The sequence below is a fragment of the Corvus kubaryi genome, unplaced genomic scaffold (genome assembly GCF_017639235.1).
Source record: "Corvus kubaryi isolate FWS band 111438036 unplaced genomic scaffold, C.kubaryi_AGA036_p1.0 37385, whole genome shotgun sequence".
Classification (NCBI taxonomy): Eukaryota; Metazoa; Chordata; class Aves; order Passeriformes; family Corvidae; genus Corvus; species Corvus kubaryi.
This window is the reverse complement of record NW_024581127.1, coordinates 14,382,762-14,399,845: the sequence shown is the minus strand read 5'-3', so window position 1 is coordinate 14,399,845 and position 17,084 is coordinate 14,382,762. Positions and strand designations below refer to the sequence as shown.

Here is a 17,084-nt window from a genome sequence, read left to right as displayed (position 1 = left end):
TCAACGGCTCCTGAGGATGGTAATAGAATACACTGCAACCCAGGACAGCAGAATACTACAACTTTTAAAAATGCAGCAACAATCAGTAGATGTTAGGAATTACTCTTAAGTGGAGAGAACTGAAGAACATAGCTAGCATATAGACACAGTTGTCAGAATTTTCTTCCAGGGATAAGCCCATATACTAACTTTGCATTTGTCAAATTTGTCAGCACTGAGAGACACGGAAGAGAATCATTGAAGCTGCATTTGTGTTGCAGGAGTTATAAAACAGTTAAAAAACTAATTATTGAGAGAATCAGAATTGGCTAGATAAGGGGTTTTTTGCTTGTAACTGTCTACCAATTTTGTAATTAGAAGGCTTATGTATTGCTGCAATTAACCTTTTCCAGTTTACCCATTAGAGCTGGGAGTTTGTCAGAAGAATTTGTATTTCCCATACTTTTTGGTAAATGCACATGCAAAAATCAAAGCAGTTTCTAGGCACTGGGCATCAGTAATGAGGTTAGGGAATTTAGAGATTGGAGAATGCCTTCCTAGCTGCAGACTGCTTCTGCCAGGTGGGTTGTTTTGGTTTGGTTTTTTTTTTATTCTGGAAAGGAATTGCCTTCAGCAGGCAAATATTAGTGTGCTTTGTGCAAAGGCTAGCTGTAGAGATACTCAGCTCCTATTGGATCAATGTAGTTTCCAGAAGAATATGCCACCCTAAGGAATGTAAGATTTGCTTCTTAGTCTGGACCAAATAAACTTTGACCTCCACTCATCTCTGATCTTTGTACAGGAAGAATGCTGTAAGCACTACACAAAAGAGAACTGTGCAGCAGAAATTACTCTGCAGAAATTACTGGAGATGTTTTTTACCAAGCCACTATACGAATAAGGGATTTTCAGCTTTACAGCCTGGACTTTTCTTCTTACAAAATATCTATTTTAAAACTGTTCAAGAATTCCTTTCTGCAGTCCGCTGAGAAAAAGACACCTCACATGTACTAAGGTGACGAAAATGCAATGAATATACATATCACAACCACCTCAATACTACTGCGTAAGTCAAGAAAGGGCAGCAGTTCATGGTGCATGGTGTTTGTTAGGATTGAGAACAGTGAGAACTTGTTACCGTTCTTTTGGTAATCACAGTCTCCTCAACTAAGGCATCCATTTTTAGCAGAATAAATGTTTTTACTCAGTTCCAGTAGAATTTCTCCTCCAAGTATTAAGAGATTATGAGATAAATGCATGTCATGTTGAAAGATAAGCAAATAGAATTAATGATATTTTAAGATAAAAGATCCACAGTATATGAACCTGATTAAAATGCACATTCCTTGATAATAAGATTCCCCTTTGGCTTTCTCCTGATGTTTCAAAAGAATTATTATTTTACTCAACACTGTGCCAAAACAACTCTTCCAATTTGATAGATTTTTGTTTAGGAGGGCATCAAGTTAATGGTTTGAGACATTTTCTGCCACACACATATGCTCTTAGCTTTCAAATATTATATCATGTTTGAAATAAGAAGTTGCAGCAGTATTCGAAGCCAGTTGCATGGGGCTTGGAGACACCTGGTCTAGTAGAAGGTGTTCTTGCCCACAGCAGGGAGATGGAACTAGATGATCTTCAATAAGGTTCATTCCAACGTTAACCATTCTATGATTCTATAATTTTTTGGAAGTGAAGTAAATTAATTTTAGAAATCAAAGAAACAAATGTGTTCTAAATAAAATGTACTTACTTCTGCATGTTTTCTGATCCTCTTTTAGTACATATCCCTCCTGGCATTTGCAGATATAGGAATCATCATTATTAACACAAGCATATTCACAGCCGTGGTCAACTGATTTGCAGACATCTTTATCTAGGAAAAATTGAAGTATTTATCTGTATTCTATTTAACATTTTATAAATTCAAAGACTCCAAACATGATATCTGAAGAACAGATGACAAAGAAGTATGAGATCTTTGCTTATTTATGTAGCAGTGCCAGAGAAGAGTGGCTGACAGACATGATGAGTTACTTACATCGACATGTCTTCCCATCTCGTCGCAGAACAAAGCCCTCATGGCACTGACAGCTGTATGAGTTGTTATTATTAATGCACATATGTTCGCAGCCATGCTCAATGGATTTACACAGGTCTTTATCTGAGAATTATTAAGAGAATTCCCTTATTAGACCATTTTTCAAATACAAAACTGTCATGAACAAGCCTTGAGTGAAATTAGTCTGTTATTTCTTTTAAGACTCAAAAATGTATTCCCCATGAAAGTTTCAGCTACTCCTGGATGTTTTCCTGTCTTGCCTCAATATAAATCCCTTGTGGCACTGATACATGTATGAATCGCCAGTTGGAACACAGACATGTTCACAACCATGGATGACTGTTTTGCAGACATTTTAAACTTGGAATAATGAAAATTGTATTTAGCACAGTTAGCTAAGTAAATAACTTTCACTAAATATAAAAAATTTGGCAATAGTTCTTCATGAAGGAGCTCACTTACATGAAGCTGATTCTATAATAAAGACACAAATAACACACTACTGTTGTGTAGTGTGTTTCATTAACAGATCAGGAAGTACAAACCAAAGATTAAATAACTTACTCCTGCAAGTTTTTCCATCTTCTCTCAGTATGAAGTCTTCATGACACTTGCAGACATAGGAATCATCAGTATTAACACAAATATGTTCACAGCCATGGTCAACCAAGTTGCAAGCATCTTTATCTGAGAAGAGTGGACAGGGTTTGTGAGGTGAGGCTTGTTAGGGAGACATGGTATCATTTTAAGAAGCCCAAATAGTTGGAAGTCACAAACATACACATGTGTACTTGCACCCACAACACTTGAAAGCCTCAAATAAAATCATACTTTTATAGCTCAGGTTACTCACATCTACATCTCTTTCCATCTTCCTTCAGTATGAATTTTTCACGACACTGGCAGATGTAGGAATCTCCAGTATTCACACAAACTTGTTCACAGCCATGGTCAACTGAGTTGCAAATGTCCTTGTCTGCAAACAGGAGAGTTGGCAGTCAGCACACATCAGCAGAGGCCTTCATTATTATATGTGTAATTCATCCAATCAAGTTCTTGTGCTACTTACTTCTGCAGGTTTTCCCATCTTCTCTCAGTAGGAACCCATCATGGCATTTGCAGGTATATGAATCACCAGAATTAACACAAACATGTTCACAGCCATGGTTGACTGATTTGCAAAAATCTTTATCTAAAAACAGATGACAGATTTTGCTGGTTAGTGCACTTCTACACAAGCATGAGCTGCAGATAAGTATGTTGATAAATATCAGACTACTTACTTTTGCAAGTTTTTCCATCTTCTCTTAGCAGGAATCCCTCTTGGCACTTACAAACAAATGAATCACCGGCACTAGCACACACATGTTCACAGCCATGGCTGACTGATTTGCAAATATCCTTGCCTAGGAACAGTTAGATAATATTTATGTGGCTTGCTAGTTAAACTTTTTTTTTATAAATGCAAAGACTGGGGGGTTAATCCTACAAGCAAAAAAAGATGGAAGCTTGTAACTGAAAGCAAATCTCTGGCTAGTTAAATGGTGGACATCCTATCTTACATTGCATACGAATTCTTTATCATCTGACCAGAACTTCATGGTTTGGATGACCTCCAACTGAAAATAAACCATTTTAGGATTAATCTGACTAGATTAAGGAGGAGGAGGACTTTACATTAAGAGCACTAAGAGTGAAAGGAGGGAATAATTTAGTACAGTCATTTAGCACAAATTCATGCTGGTAAAAACAAAACTAAAAAAAACACCACAGGACATGATTTAACCATTGTCTTAAAATCCTTATATCAGTGCCAAGAGTCTACATAAACAAAACCTGAAAGACTAGGAAGTACTTATTTAAGACGATAAATAAAATCTAACTGGATTGCTAAAAATTTATGCAAGGACTTTGTATGACTGCAATGTTAAACCAGTTGGTTAAAACCTCTTCAAAAAGGACAGATGGAGAGAAAGTGCAGAAGAAAGTGGAGCAATCTATCAGCATTCCCTTTTTCTTCTTTATGCAGCACAAAAGAAAATATCAGTTCCTAAGGGAGAACTACCTTTACACAAAAAGTGGAAGAGTCCTGACAGCCAAGTTCAACTTGACTCTTGAGGCTTATATTTTTACAAGAACTTCAATCTGAGCCGAATTTCATGGGGATCTCCTGCTACCAAAACAAAAATTCCAAAAACTACTACGTAAGACAATCTTTTAACTCAAAAATAATTATATTTAAGATGTGGCAATCTAAACTAGATCCCGTCATAGTGGATAAAAGAGAAATTATAATGTAAATAAAAATTAGCATCTGCTTATACACAGCTGTGTACAGCTTGGACATACTTGTTTATAAACAGAATCAAATACCCACCTTCTATTACTTCAGAAGGATGAATTTTGCATAGCTGAAAGCAAATATGAGCCAGACGATTTTGGGATGGGGGGGGGGAGAATAATAATAATAATAATAAAAAGCATCAATGATTGCACTATTTAAGGTTATTTTACTAGACACCCCCCAAAAATGTAGTCTCACAATCTAAAAAGAATGCCAGGGTAGTTAAAAATTTAGAAATTGAAGTTGAAAACAGCTATAAGATTTTAAAAATGACTGAAAGAAAAAAACATTCACAGTATTTACTGAATGTGAAAATATTAGGAATTTGAAAACACTGAAATAATAAGAAAAAGGACAAGGGAGTACATAGCCAACTAAATAAAGGGTAGTATGAATACATTATTTAAATACTTCTAGGAACAAAAAGCATTCAAACAATGTATTATTAATTAATAGACAGAAAGGTAGAGTTGCCAATCTCAATGCAGAAATATAAAAAATTCTAGTGTATTCAGATCTGACGATACGAAATAGGTTACTGATGATTCTGTTGGAGTGAAGAGTTTCACACTGTGTGAAGTAGGTCACACAGCACCTACTGAACACACACACACACACACACATACACACACACATATTCTTGAATCGGTAACTCCAGATAACTTGCAGCAGAGAGTTGTAAAAGAGGTTTCTGAAGGATGTCTTGGATGCTTAGTGTTAATTTTCAGTAACTCCTAGAACTCTGAGGAAGCCCCAAAACACTGAGCTATCTCCATTCCCAGTGTATGCACACACACTGAAAATAGTACTATGGTTCCAGTGTTTCAAATATGAGTAGTTCACTGTAAGCCTGTCAGCTTGACATTGATCTGCACTAAAATAATGCAATAGATAATGTGGAACTTGAGTCAGAGTAAAATCAAAGGAAGAGGACTAACATCAGTCAGCTTGGTGTTACAGAAAAATAAATCCTGGAAAATTATATAAATATCTTAATTGATGATGAGGTTGGTTCTTAAAGCTTATGCTGTTCATACAGTGGAACATTCAGAAAGGCAGCAGTCTTGGTATTTATTTTGATTAAGGAAACGGACTACAACATTATATTGGTTAACACTGGCTAGAAAGGTCCTCACAACCAATTGCAAATGGGCGACTATCAAGTAGCTTTCTTTCTAAGAATTTGCCTTGCTCCTCTACTACTTAATATTTTTATGGACAGCCCAGGATAAAACACAAAATAACCAAAGTTTGTAGATTACTCCGCTTTTGAGAGAATGGCAAATAAAGATAAAGCAGCTGCTGACAGAAAGTAACATGAATCTTTTTGAGTAACAGCAAATCATATATATTTTAAAATAGCCAGAATTAAGGATATACATTTAGAAACAAAAAATGAAGGCTGTACTTACAGGACATGGGACACCTGTAATACTGAGAATCTTAAACAACTTTTGATCATGGTAGATAACTAATTGAACACAAGTGCTAGCAGAATATTTTGGTCAGAGACTATCTTTTGTCAAAAAAAAAAAGATTAAACAAAAGATAAATGATTTAAAAAAAAGATAGGTACATTCAAATAAGAATTAGATGGGTTATTATTCCTCTGCCCTGGACCCTGCTATGTCTTCTAAGAGAAGACTTTCTTTCACTGCGGTGCACCCACAAGGACGCTGATAAATAGCAGAGGTTTAGGGGAGCAAGATTTATAAAAAGATTAGAAAACATAAAAAGCCTGAAGGAGTTTCATTTGCTTATCATTTGCAAAAGAACATGCTAAGAGGTTAAGGAACAAGTTAAGTTATGATCTGCATGAATATAGACAGAAGAACACAGTGGTAATTAGAACTTCAACCCATTACAGTAAAATGCAGCAACATCCTATGCTCAAGATTAAAACTTAACATACATAATTTGGAAATGAAGTTCACATTTTAAAACCTACATTCAAACCTTAAAATTGGCTGATTTTTCTGAAATGTAGCTTTAGTTCAAACAATACTTAATTCATATTTAAGTCTTGTGATCTATAGAGAAAAATATTCCATTCTGGCCACTATGAATCAGTGAATAATATTCTAACAAGACAGAAATTAAATTCCTTCTTTCATCAATAAACTACTTACTTCGGCATGTTTTCCCATCTTGCCTTAGTACAAATCCATCATGGCATTGGCAAGTGTATGAATCATTGTTATTAACACAAAGATGTTCACAGCCATGACTGACTGATTTGCAGATGTCCTTATCTAGAAATAATCAGATTTTATTTACTACAGTTTGATGAATCAGAACATTTCCAAAACTTTAAAGACTAACAGTAGTAATCTCCTAGTAAATAAAGAATTTATTCTCCTTTTTGTAGGCAAAATCTCCTATAAGAAAAACTGCCTCTAAATAATATGTTTCTTCTGTAGGTGTCTAAATATAAAAAATATAGTAACATTAAAATAACTTACTTTTGCATGTTTTCTTATCATCTCTTAATACAAAACCCTCATAGCACTGGCAAATGTATGAACTATCAGTATTCACACAAATATGCTCACAGCCATGGTCAACAGAATTGCAAACATCTTTATCTGTTAAAAAAAATAAGGTTGCCATATTTAAAATACATCTACAAATTCACAGATTATAAAGAAAATCTTCTACTAAAGAGAAGGATACTTACTTCTACATGTTCTTCCATCTTCCCTTAGTGCAAAGCCCTCATAACACTGGCAGATGTAGGACTCATCAGCATTAACACAAACATGTTCACAGCCATGGTGAACTGAACTGCAAATGTCTTTATCTGAGAACAGTTGACGATATTTGGTTAAAGCACATCTACAGTAAATGTGTCATGCAGGGAGAAGTAACAGCTTTCATTAGGTCTATCTTGATAGCACTGGAATAAATTCCACGTAATATTTTAGGCAGCAAACACTTAACTCTTGATACCTGAAAATTTCTGAGTATTTTCTGTTTCCAGTCTGTCAGCTGATCTATTAAAATATGCTATTTTTGTCCACAGAGTCTCTCACAAACATTTGGTAGGTCTAAATGTATAAAAATATAAATGCTACTCCTATATTATACATATGAGGACTACTCCTTTATTATGACAGTAAACTGTTGCATTTGTTTGAATGCTTCTCAGATATACATACGGTAGATAAAATTCTGTGAGTAATTCTCAGAGTACTTACTTCTGCATGTTTTCCCATCTTCTCTCAGAAGAAAACCCTCATGACACTTGCAAACATACGAGTCATCTTCATTAACACAAATATGCTCACAGCCATGGCTGACTGATTTGCAGATGTCCTGTCCTGGGAATGATTGATATAAATGTAGGTTTTGAATGAAAATATGTTAAAGAAATGTAGCTATCAAAAGGCAGTTTGTTGCTTCTTTTCCACTAAGAAGTGAAAAATACCCCTTTCCTTCCTTGCCTGCTGTACATGCAAAAGTGGACAATAGATACCAGTCACTCACTTGTGCAGGTCTTGCCATCTTCTCTCAGTATGAATCCCTCACGACATTTGCAGATGTAGGAATTGTCAGAATTAACACAAACATGCTCACAGCCATGGTTGACTGATTTGCAGACATTTTTACCTGGGAATAATTTCATATATAAAAAATTCTGTTAGTTAAGGGAAGCATGTTCAAAGTTGACTTGCTTTTAGTGTATCCTAACTTTTTCAGACAGGCAGATTTGTTTCTGTTTGTGCAGAATAACAAAAGAGGGTTATGTTGTGAAACACCAGCTAAGAACAAGGAGCTTTTCATTCATCATGGTAATATCTGGATGCCTTTAATTTTTTTTCTGTAAACGTTTTTGAACAGCAGATGTTCATGTTAGATATTATGGGGATTGCAGTTACAAAATACTGAATGCTTATTCATGATTCTTCTCTGATCACTTAGTGACTTATGCTATAAAAGTTGAGAAAAATTTACTATTAGGTTTTTTCTTGATATCTGCCACTCCTCATAACTGTGTAACGTAGTCAAATTTGTAATATAACTATGATATTTCTTTTGCAATCATCCTCATCCCATGCTGGACAAAATGAACTTTTCATTAATAATGTTGCAAGCTTCATGCTGGGTAAGACTTTATGAACATTATATATTTTTACCTTGAAATTTTAGAAGAAAATTACAGTCATCCCAGCTCTGGATAGTTTTGGATCCACAGCTGTCCAATTTCAGGGCTACTTTTTAAATGGCACAGATGTTTAGGGTGTGATTCAGGTGCCTAAAAGTATGCATTCAGTACCATTATAGATGCCTTAGCATATCCAAGATATTGGCATACTGCTGGCAAATATGACAACAAAGAGGAAATATGACCTCTTGAAATCCTTGAACACTTAAAATTACATTGCACTGCAGCATTTAGGCAATCCAATCCTACCTTACAGATTTCTTCTATGTGTGTAATATTAGACTCTGAGATGCTCAATAATAACTTACGTTTACATGTTTTCCCGTCGTTACGAAGCCTGTATCCTTCAAAACACTGACAAGTATAAGATCTGTCACCATTTACACACAAATGTTCACAGCCATGATCACTTAGAGCACAATGGTCAACTCCTGTAGGAGCAATCAAAATTATTAAAACATTTAACCAATAATGACTTGATTATTTTTCATCTCTAGTATTTGCATTCCACATGAGCAAGTAAATGTAAGTATATTGAACTGCTTAAACAATAATTCAGTTTCTCATCTGATTATATAGCTTCAATAAACTGTAAGAGATCCTAGTGATGTACTTTTCATTGACTGCTTTAAGCAGAGTTGAGAAATCATACTTTTCTGTGCTTAACATAGCTGAAGAGAGTCCATGTCTGGATTGGATTAAAGTGGATTAAAACAAAACAAAATACTTTGGCAAAGATTTTATATAAGACACTGGCAAAGACATAAAAGCTACCTTGTGAACATTCTTTAAATAGTTTCTAAATGGCCTAAAGTGAAGGTGGCAGTCCCCAGAACTCACTTGTGGACCTGACCCAGTTCCTGTGGCAGCAAGAAGAAAAACTCTCAGATGTCAGTGGGATTTGGCTTGGGCTATTCAAGTTTTTACAAAGAATTGCAAATGACAAGTACTGTCAAATATGGTTCACTTTTCATCTCAAATTTCCAAGTGTTTCTTCTCTGTAATAGAAAGACATAGGGCTCCTGGGACTTTGCAAGCAGCACTTCTACTGTCTGTTGGCTACACACACTTACTTTTTTGTGATGACTTGTTAGGGTACAGATTTGGTTACCATTCAGGTGTTCCCATAGCTTTCTTAAGATACTTGAGCCAGTGTATATGACAGTAAACGTCCCAGATGTTTTCTCACTAGGAGAGGTATATGTTAAATGCTTCCATTCAGCTGCTCATTCAGGATATTACAAAGTGTCAAAACTCTCTTCATGGTAGCCTAAAAATGTTCACGAGGTTTCAACATCTCACCTAGAGCTCAGGAACAGGACAGATCTTTCCTAAATAGATATGAGGACAAGGTTATGAGAAGAGGAGCTATTGAAAAAAGCTCAGTTTCATTGCACTCAGCACCATTTTCATAGAATCATAGAATATCCTGAGTTGGATGGGACTCACTAGGACCAGTCAACATCCTACTACCTGCCTTGCACAGAGCAGCCCCAAAACTCACACTATCTGCCAAAGAATGTTGTCCAAATGCTTCTTGAACTCTGCTGCTGATAGGCTTCCAAGTACAGCCTGGAGGAAAATAACTCAGGAATGAAAATTATCTCTTGTTACTACAAAGGAAAAGAGATTTTCCATTTGCAAGTTGATAAAACTCCATTATTTGGCTGTTTCTAAATTTTCAGTGGTACTACAGATAAATATCAAAAAAAATTGGTTTTAGTAGACCCTATTGTTGTTACACATACACTAATTATACTTTTGTGTTACTGTCTGCCCCTTTTTAGAGAGCTGCAGTGGCAGACAGAAGCAAAGTCTGTCAAGGTATTGGATGGGGCTAAAAAGGTTACTATGGAGGCAAACACAAGGATAAATACAAAGGCAAACTGCCTTTGCTGATTTGCCTCAATTCTGTTTAGATAATTTTTGTGATGGAGGACTTGCAGTTTGACTTCTCTTAAAACTGTGTTGCCTGAGAGCAAGAAAAAGGATGAACTCTGGAGCTGCTCCAACACTCTACAAGCTTGAAAAATAATGTACCTCCAAAATTTGTGGAAAAAGTGGACAGAAGACTCTCTCCAAAGAGGTCTAAAAAGTCAACAGGTAAAATGCACTCATATCCTTCTTTTTCTCGCCCTTTCTATACATTATTTTTCCAGTGAAGGAGGCAATTCAACTGTTTGTGAAATTGTATCAATTCTCAATGATCCTTAGATTTATAAAAAGCAGAGAGCTGCCAGGACAACTTCTGCTCACTTATTAAGGATTCCCATGCTAAATTTAAAGCTCAGTGTGGGGCTATCAGTTCTCCTCTTGCCCCAGGTAAAGCGGTGCAGTCTGCCTGGGGGACACTGCTGTCCAGATGACCTGTCAGACACATTTATCATGTGACTGAAAAATTATCCTCAACACCTGGGGATGAAGAGGTCTCCCAAACCTTCTCTGAATATGTGAGGAGTAAGAGTTATCTTGACAAGTATTCTTTCCTAAATACTTTTTCTGTTTCTGCTTTCAAATAATTATTAAAGTATTACTGAAATGCAGACTGTAAGAATAAATTGAAGACGAGTCCTCTACCCTGTATGGAAACAGAAACCATTCCCAAGGGAACTGAAATGAAGGATGTTCTCGCAAGACTTACGTGTGCAGGTTTTTAGATCCTCATTGATGACAAATCCTTCAGAGCACTGACAGACATAGGAGTCACCTGTATTTAGGCACAGTTGCTCGCAGCCATGATTGCTTTCAACACAGTGGTCCACTCCTATTGATTTGTGTTAATGATTGAAGAAATCACATTGGTGTCTTAGATACACAAACTATGACACTGTAGTTAGTACCTGATACATATGCAGAGCAAGGGGAAAAGATCAGTACAGCTTTTTACTTACGCAAGTATCTCCAACTACTTGAGAAACCTGAGTTAACAACACCTAAGTGAAATTAATTCAACAACCCCACTTGGCAGATAGCAAACTTGGTGAAGAGCAGATTTCCCTTGCCAAAAATTGCGATGTGGTTGAACTATCATGAAGTGGAGAGAAGGGAGAACCCTGAAGTCCAGTCTGGTCTTACCCACAGAATCATGCTTTCCTTCTTTAAAAAACAAGACAGTCTCTTATGTTCACCATTAAATTTTCTCAGCAAATATGAGTATTAGTAATTTTTGAAATAGAAATTTTGGCTTTCAGATTGTTTCATAAAGACTAAATTCTTTTTTCAACAAGATGAGAAATCACCAATTTAAAACTTTAACCTGCCAACAAGTTCAAGCAGTTAAAGCCTAGTGAGGGATAGGTAGAAATTATGAGAGTGAGAGTGTCTTAACATATTCAATTTCTTTGATTTCCCTATTCCTACTCCAAGTAAGATAAAATGGAATATGTCTTCTAAGTCTTGTATGAAACTAGTGTGAAAGACAAAAGGTGGGGGAAGGGAGAGAGGTGTGAACTGGGTTTAAAAAATATATTTCCTCACAGTGGACAGCAAAGCTGTAGGGTGAGATACGTGCGCTTGCAGATGTACTATGCAATTTGCTGACTCTGTGAGTATAGAAGAAGGACATTTTAGGAAAAAAGCTTTGAACTTCCTCATAGTGTTTTCCTGCTGGTTTGTTAATGTCTAGTTTTAGTTATATAGGCCCAAATCACTTTAGCATAACTTGATCAAAAGTATTGGAGTTCCCTCAGACACAAACACAGTCTCGCATGTCTCCAGTTGCAAATAGTTTACAGATGTGAACAGACGTGTCTGCAGCAATTTGTTTACATTAAAAATAAATCTGTACTTAATGCTAAATCACTTATTCTAAATATTTGTTTATTGGTTTATTTAACTAAGCAACGAGTTTGCAGTAACTGGTCCAGATTTACCATTATATATAGAGAGACACTGTAGGCTTGAACAAATGAAGCTGAGGTGTCAGTTTTTACTAGCTAAAGCAAGTTCCAGCTGGAACCTTCTCCTTTTTCCAAGAGTTCACATCATCATGAAGAAGCTTGTGTAACTTCTCAGAGCACAAAAAAAAAGTGGAAAAAAAAAAGAAAATACCCATATTCTCTGTGAAAAATTACATCTGTTTGGCTCCATCTTTTCAATACAAACACCCACATAACAACATGAATTTTTAACATTTAAGTACTTGGGGATCTCATGCAGAATTTTGTAACACACTCTTTCAAAGAGTGCAATAATCACAAAGGTGCTGATTACCAGGCTTTGGAAATCACTATAATTGTAAATTTTGTGATCACATGTGCTTTATTACATGTGTAAAAAAAAAAAAAAAAATGCAAACAGGGAAAATGACTGGGGAAGGCTCACCGTTTTTACAGACAAGAAATGTCTTAGGATACTAATTTTTAGATATCCAGCTTGAGAAAGTCTTAAACTATAATTGTCAAAAAGTTGCAACACGGCTTTACCACAGTTTATTTAAAAATGATTATTCCCGCTCCTATCAAGTTTTTTAAAAATTTCAGTGACTTCAGTGATTTTTTTTTTAATTCGAGTATTCCTTTGGAAAAGTATGTTTTAAGTACATTGGGGAAAAATGCTGCCAATATTTTAGGTGATATGTAAAATGGTTCTCTGCAACAAAACTATCTTCTAAAACTGGGTGATGCCAAGTGGGCAGTGCTGTTGGGTTTCTCTGGGCCAACACCAATCCTTTGTTTAGCAAGATTCTTCCGAAAAGAGGACATTTCATTGAATGGATCACTGAAGGTGTAAACATACAGAAGAGATGGGTCTCTTCATATCCCCACATATCAGCATACAGCAATATGAGGTGTGCTGCGTGTTACACAGCCCATAGCAACAATACAGATGTTCAGCAGCAAGCACTGTCCTTGTGTCAGACAGTGCCTTTGTGTGAAATGGCTGAACACATTTCCCCAGTTATTTGGATAGGAGAAAATGATGCTTTAGTTCTCTGTTGGATCAGGGATCTCACTATCGCATTACTTCACTAGGCCTGGCTTGTGGTGGACTTTGCAGTAACATAGGTTTGCATGACTCAAATATCTCAAAAGGGACCCAGGAGTGTTTTCTCACTCTGTTCACACCTCTGCCTTGCAGTAAACTAGTCACTGCAGTTCATGAGGCACACTCATTGCTGCACGTATCGCCATGGTGTTGTTGGGCGTATCTGAGATGACATTTGCACACAAACAACTCTTCCATGTTAACACATTCATGCTCACAGTCATGCTGACCTAAAGCACAGAAGTTTACTTCTGTGAAGAGAAAAACTGAAGCCAGCCATAAGGGTTTCTGAAGTAAAACAGCTTAGAAAAGCTCACTTAAACAATACTGGATTCCGTGCTTTGGACACCTTCTAAAGCTGACACTGAGATGAGGATCTGAGACCAGACTGCAAACACTCAGCTATGTAATGCTTCACTTTGACCCCCTAGATCTCCTTCTGTAGTCATCAGAAGTCACACGTGGTGGCGGAGGAAGAATGCCTGGCTCTTGTCACCACTCATCTATTGACCCTGATTTCTGAAAAGGCCATATATGCAAATATTCTGCTTTATTTTACAAGCTTAGCTTAGCTAACATGACCCTTGTTACAACAAGATTTGGAATAGGAGCTTCATCTTGGAAACATCACCAGATTTGCAGCCAAATCCAAAGTCCTATAAGGAAAAATACCCCCAATGGGAATTACAATTTGCCTTTAATTTGCAATTACATCCTCGGCAATAAGTATTTTATACAATGCTGCTCTTTTGCTTACCAAGGCTTTTGAATCTATAAAAATCTGAATGTATTAGAATACCATATAGATAATAAAAAGCAGAATAGCATGGATTACTGCAAAAACAGCACTGTGCAAACGAAAATGCTTTGTGAGATTGTATCTTTAAGACTGAACAAAAATACCAGATACAAAACCAGAAACAAAACCAGATAAATTTTATGAGTGTCTAGAAATAGAATTAGATTGCTCCAGACAAGTTTATAATATTCATGAAATACCAGTAGTACGATTTTCTCCCCCCAACAAATGAGTCACAGGATCAGGCTATTTCATTTTGCTGAATATATTCTCCCTAAACTTGAACACATTACATTAAAAATCTGCTGTGATTCCAGACCCCACTCAAGAAGAGCTGTAGCACTAAATCTTTCTAAAGTAAATATTATGTGTGATTGGTTTATAACACTGACACTGATCATGCTGTTTTTACAATTTTTTTAGGAAACTGTGAAGTTTTGTGTCTGACTCTAAGTTGATTTTGATAGCTATGTTGCCTGTTCAACACATTTCCAGCTGATTAAATGTATCTGTCCTTGGCTAAACCAACTGGGCGAAATAAGCTGCTTGTATTTTTACAAGCCAAGGCCAGAAAGTTTCAAATAAGTAATGAACTTATTTTAAGTCATTTTGGTTCCTACATTAATCCTCAGGTTTCCATAAAAGTCTTCAAAAATGTCTAATATACAAAGTAATCTACAAGGCAGCAAAATGTATATTTTCCCAGCATGATTCATTCAATTAAAATTCAAGTTTATAAAGAAACATTTGTTTCAACCTTAATTACAGAGAAAACTTCCATCCTTTCAGAAGGGAAACGATTCACTGCAGGTTCAAGAAATAAAAGCAGATGAACTTTATTATGTCTAAAGGATTACTCACTTTTGCATGTTTTCTTATCTGGATTAAGTCTAAACCCTTCTCGGCATTGACAAAAATAGGAATCATCTGTATTAACACATTCCTGTTCACAACCATGGTCCTGAAGAGAACAATAATCTGGTTCTAAACAAAAAAAAAAAAGCGTCTGTGTCAGTGAGTAATATTTCTCAGAAATAAACTAGGTAAAAATGAGTTACTTTGTTTTCTTTTCTTTTCTTCTGCCTTTTTTTCCTTAGGCACCATTTTGGTGTTTTACCATATTGTTTCAAACCATGAAAATAAAATGTTTCTTTTTTTCCAAATATCTGCGATACTGAGGTACACCTGACAAATACTACAAAGAATTATTCAAGAACAGAAGTTCATGTGGTAGAGAAGTTAGAATCTTAAATATTTCTTAATATTTTGCAGCTAAGCCTTAAACATTGTCTCATCAAAATTGCCTCTATTCACTCAGAGCATGTTAGACATGATCTGTAATACACACACAAACATGCTTTTGAATGCCATTCATTGTATCACAGCAGGCCAACCAAGTCATCAGGAGTGTGGATGCTTTTAACAGCTCTGAGTGCTTGCTTCACAATTCTTTCATTTAATATACCCATGGAAGAGAAGATAAGCAGTCTAGAAACAGCTACCACTACTGGATAAAGTACCTTAGAAAGGAAAGCAACTGTGCACTGAGCACTGAGATATTTCCATATAGAGTTTATCATTATTGATGAAGTCAAAGAATCTGACATTCACTTAGATGCAGTGTGTGCCCATCACTTAGATTTGTGTCAGTGTGGTTAATTTATACTAGTGAAAAATGGTCCTAACCCCTCAGCACGGCTAGAAGTAGATAAACAAGTCACAAATTACGTAAATCACACTTCACAAAATATCCAGGCACTTTTGAACACCTCATTATTGAACAACCTGAAAACTCAGGGGGTTTTGTTCCCAGAAGTTAATTATTTCCAGAGGTGATTTGCGTTAAGAGGCATGGACAGTTCTTTCTTTGGATCTGTGGCAGGTTAATTGAATTGAGTCTTCATATATGATGAAAGCCCTTAGTGATAATAAACCATCTATATTTACTGAATAAACAAAGTGGAATGTGACTATCTAAGAAAACTCGGAAGGACTATTTTATAATTTATGAACACCACTCTGTATATTAATTAACATTAATAACATTAATTAACATTTCCTTTACCAAAGCTTTTTTTGACAGCGTATGCACATAGATATATACATAACATGGGGATATCTTATCTGTTCACTAAAATGAAGATTAGAAAATATAGGTTGTTGAAGAGTGCACTGAAGAGACAGAACCCAAAAAGCCACATGTGTGCACCAGAGGAATATAGCTGTATGCCTTCTGGACTTACTCAGTGCTGTGATGCATTTAGCTGCTCAAATCCTTGCTCACTCAAGTGTGCAGGAGAGACTTTTCTTGGGTAACTGACTCTGAAGATGACCACAAGGGTTTAAAAATAGGTATTGTTATTTCTGTTGAAACCTTGAGGTTATTCTGTTTGGGACACTAAAAATACACTTCACAGGGCTTCATTAACACAGCCCAGATTAATGATGTTAACAGAGCCTTGCCCAGCTACAAACTACGTGAACCCATCCAGAATTCAAACGGGCCATTCGTAAAGAGCAACAGGAGAGGCTCAGCACCCCTTAGTACAAGGAGAAGCTGCCATCTGTTCTCTTGAAGGGAGCAGCAAGAGTGGCAGAAGTCTCCTTAATAGTAGCTTGAATGTCCTCCACCTGCCTCACTGATAAACCAAATTTGCTGCGCTCTTCCAGCCATAGGGCACTCTGATGGTGTTGGCAAGGTTGCCTTCATGAGCATTGCTTCTTGTGTTTCATTCTGAGAACTTTG

The 17,084-nt window shown here is 36.2% G+C and overlaps 1 protein-coding gene across 3 annotated transcripts in view; it reads right to left on the bottom strand.

Annotated features, from left to right (window-relative positions):
- MATN2 (matrilin 2) overlaps window positions 1-17,084 on the bottom strand; it is a 72,868-nt gene that overhangs the window by 11,663 nt on the left and 44,121 nt on the right. For all 3 annotated transcript variants that reach the window (XM_042035946.1, XM_042035945.1, XM_042035947.1), the window contains exons 7-20: window positions 15,200-15,322; window positions 11,195-11,317; window positions 8,862-8,984; window positions 7,875-7,997; window positions 7,586-7,708; window positions 7,066-7,188; window positions 6,851-6,973; window positions 6,518-6,640; window positions 3,328-3,450; window positions 3,114-3,236; window positions 2,898-3,020; window positions 2,609-2,731; window positions 2,024-2,146; window positions 1,736-1,858 (exon numbers count right to left, since the gene is read on the bottom strand). In XM_042035946.1, the coding sequence (XP_041891880.1) occupies window positions 1,736-1,858; window positions 2,024-2,146; window positions 2,609-2,731; window positions 2,898-3,020; window positions 3,114-3,236; window positions 3,328-3,450; window positions 6,518-6,640; window positions 6,851-6,973; window positions 7,066-7,188; window positions 7,586-7,708; window positions 7,875-7,997; window positions 8,862-8,984; window positions 11,195-11,317; window positions 15,200-15,322 (1,722 nt within the window). The remainder of the gene's footprint in view (window positions 1-1,735; window positions 1,859-2,023; window positions 2,147-2,608; window positions 2,732-2,897; window positions 3,021-3,113; window positions 3,237-3,327; window positions 3,451-6,517; window positions 6,641-6,850; window positions 6,974-7,065; window positions 7,189-7,585; window positions 7,709-7,874; window positions 7,998-8,861; window positions 8,985-11,194; window positions 11,318-15,199; window positions 15,323-17,084) is intronic.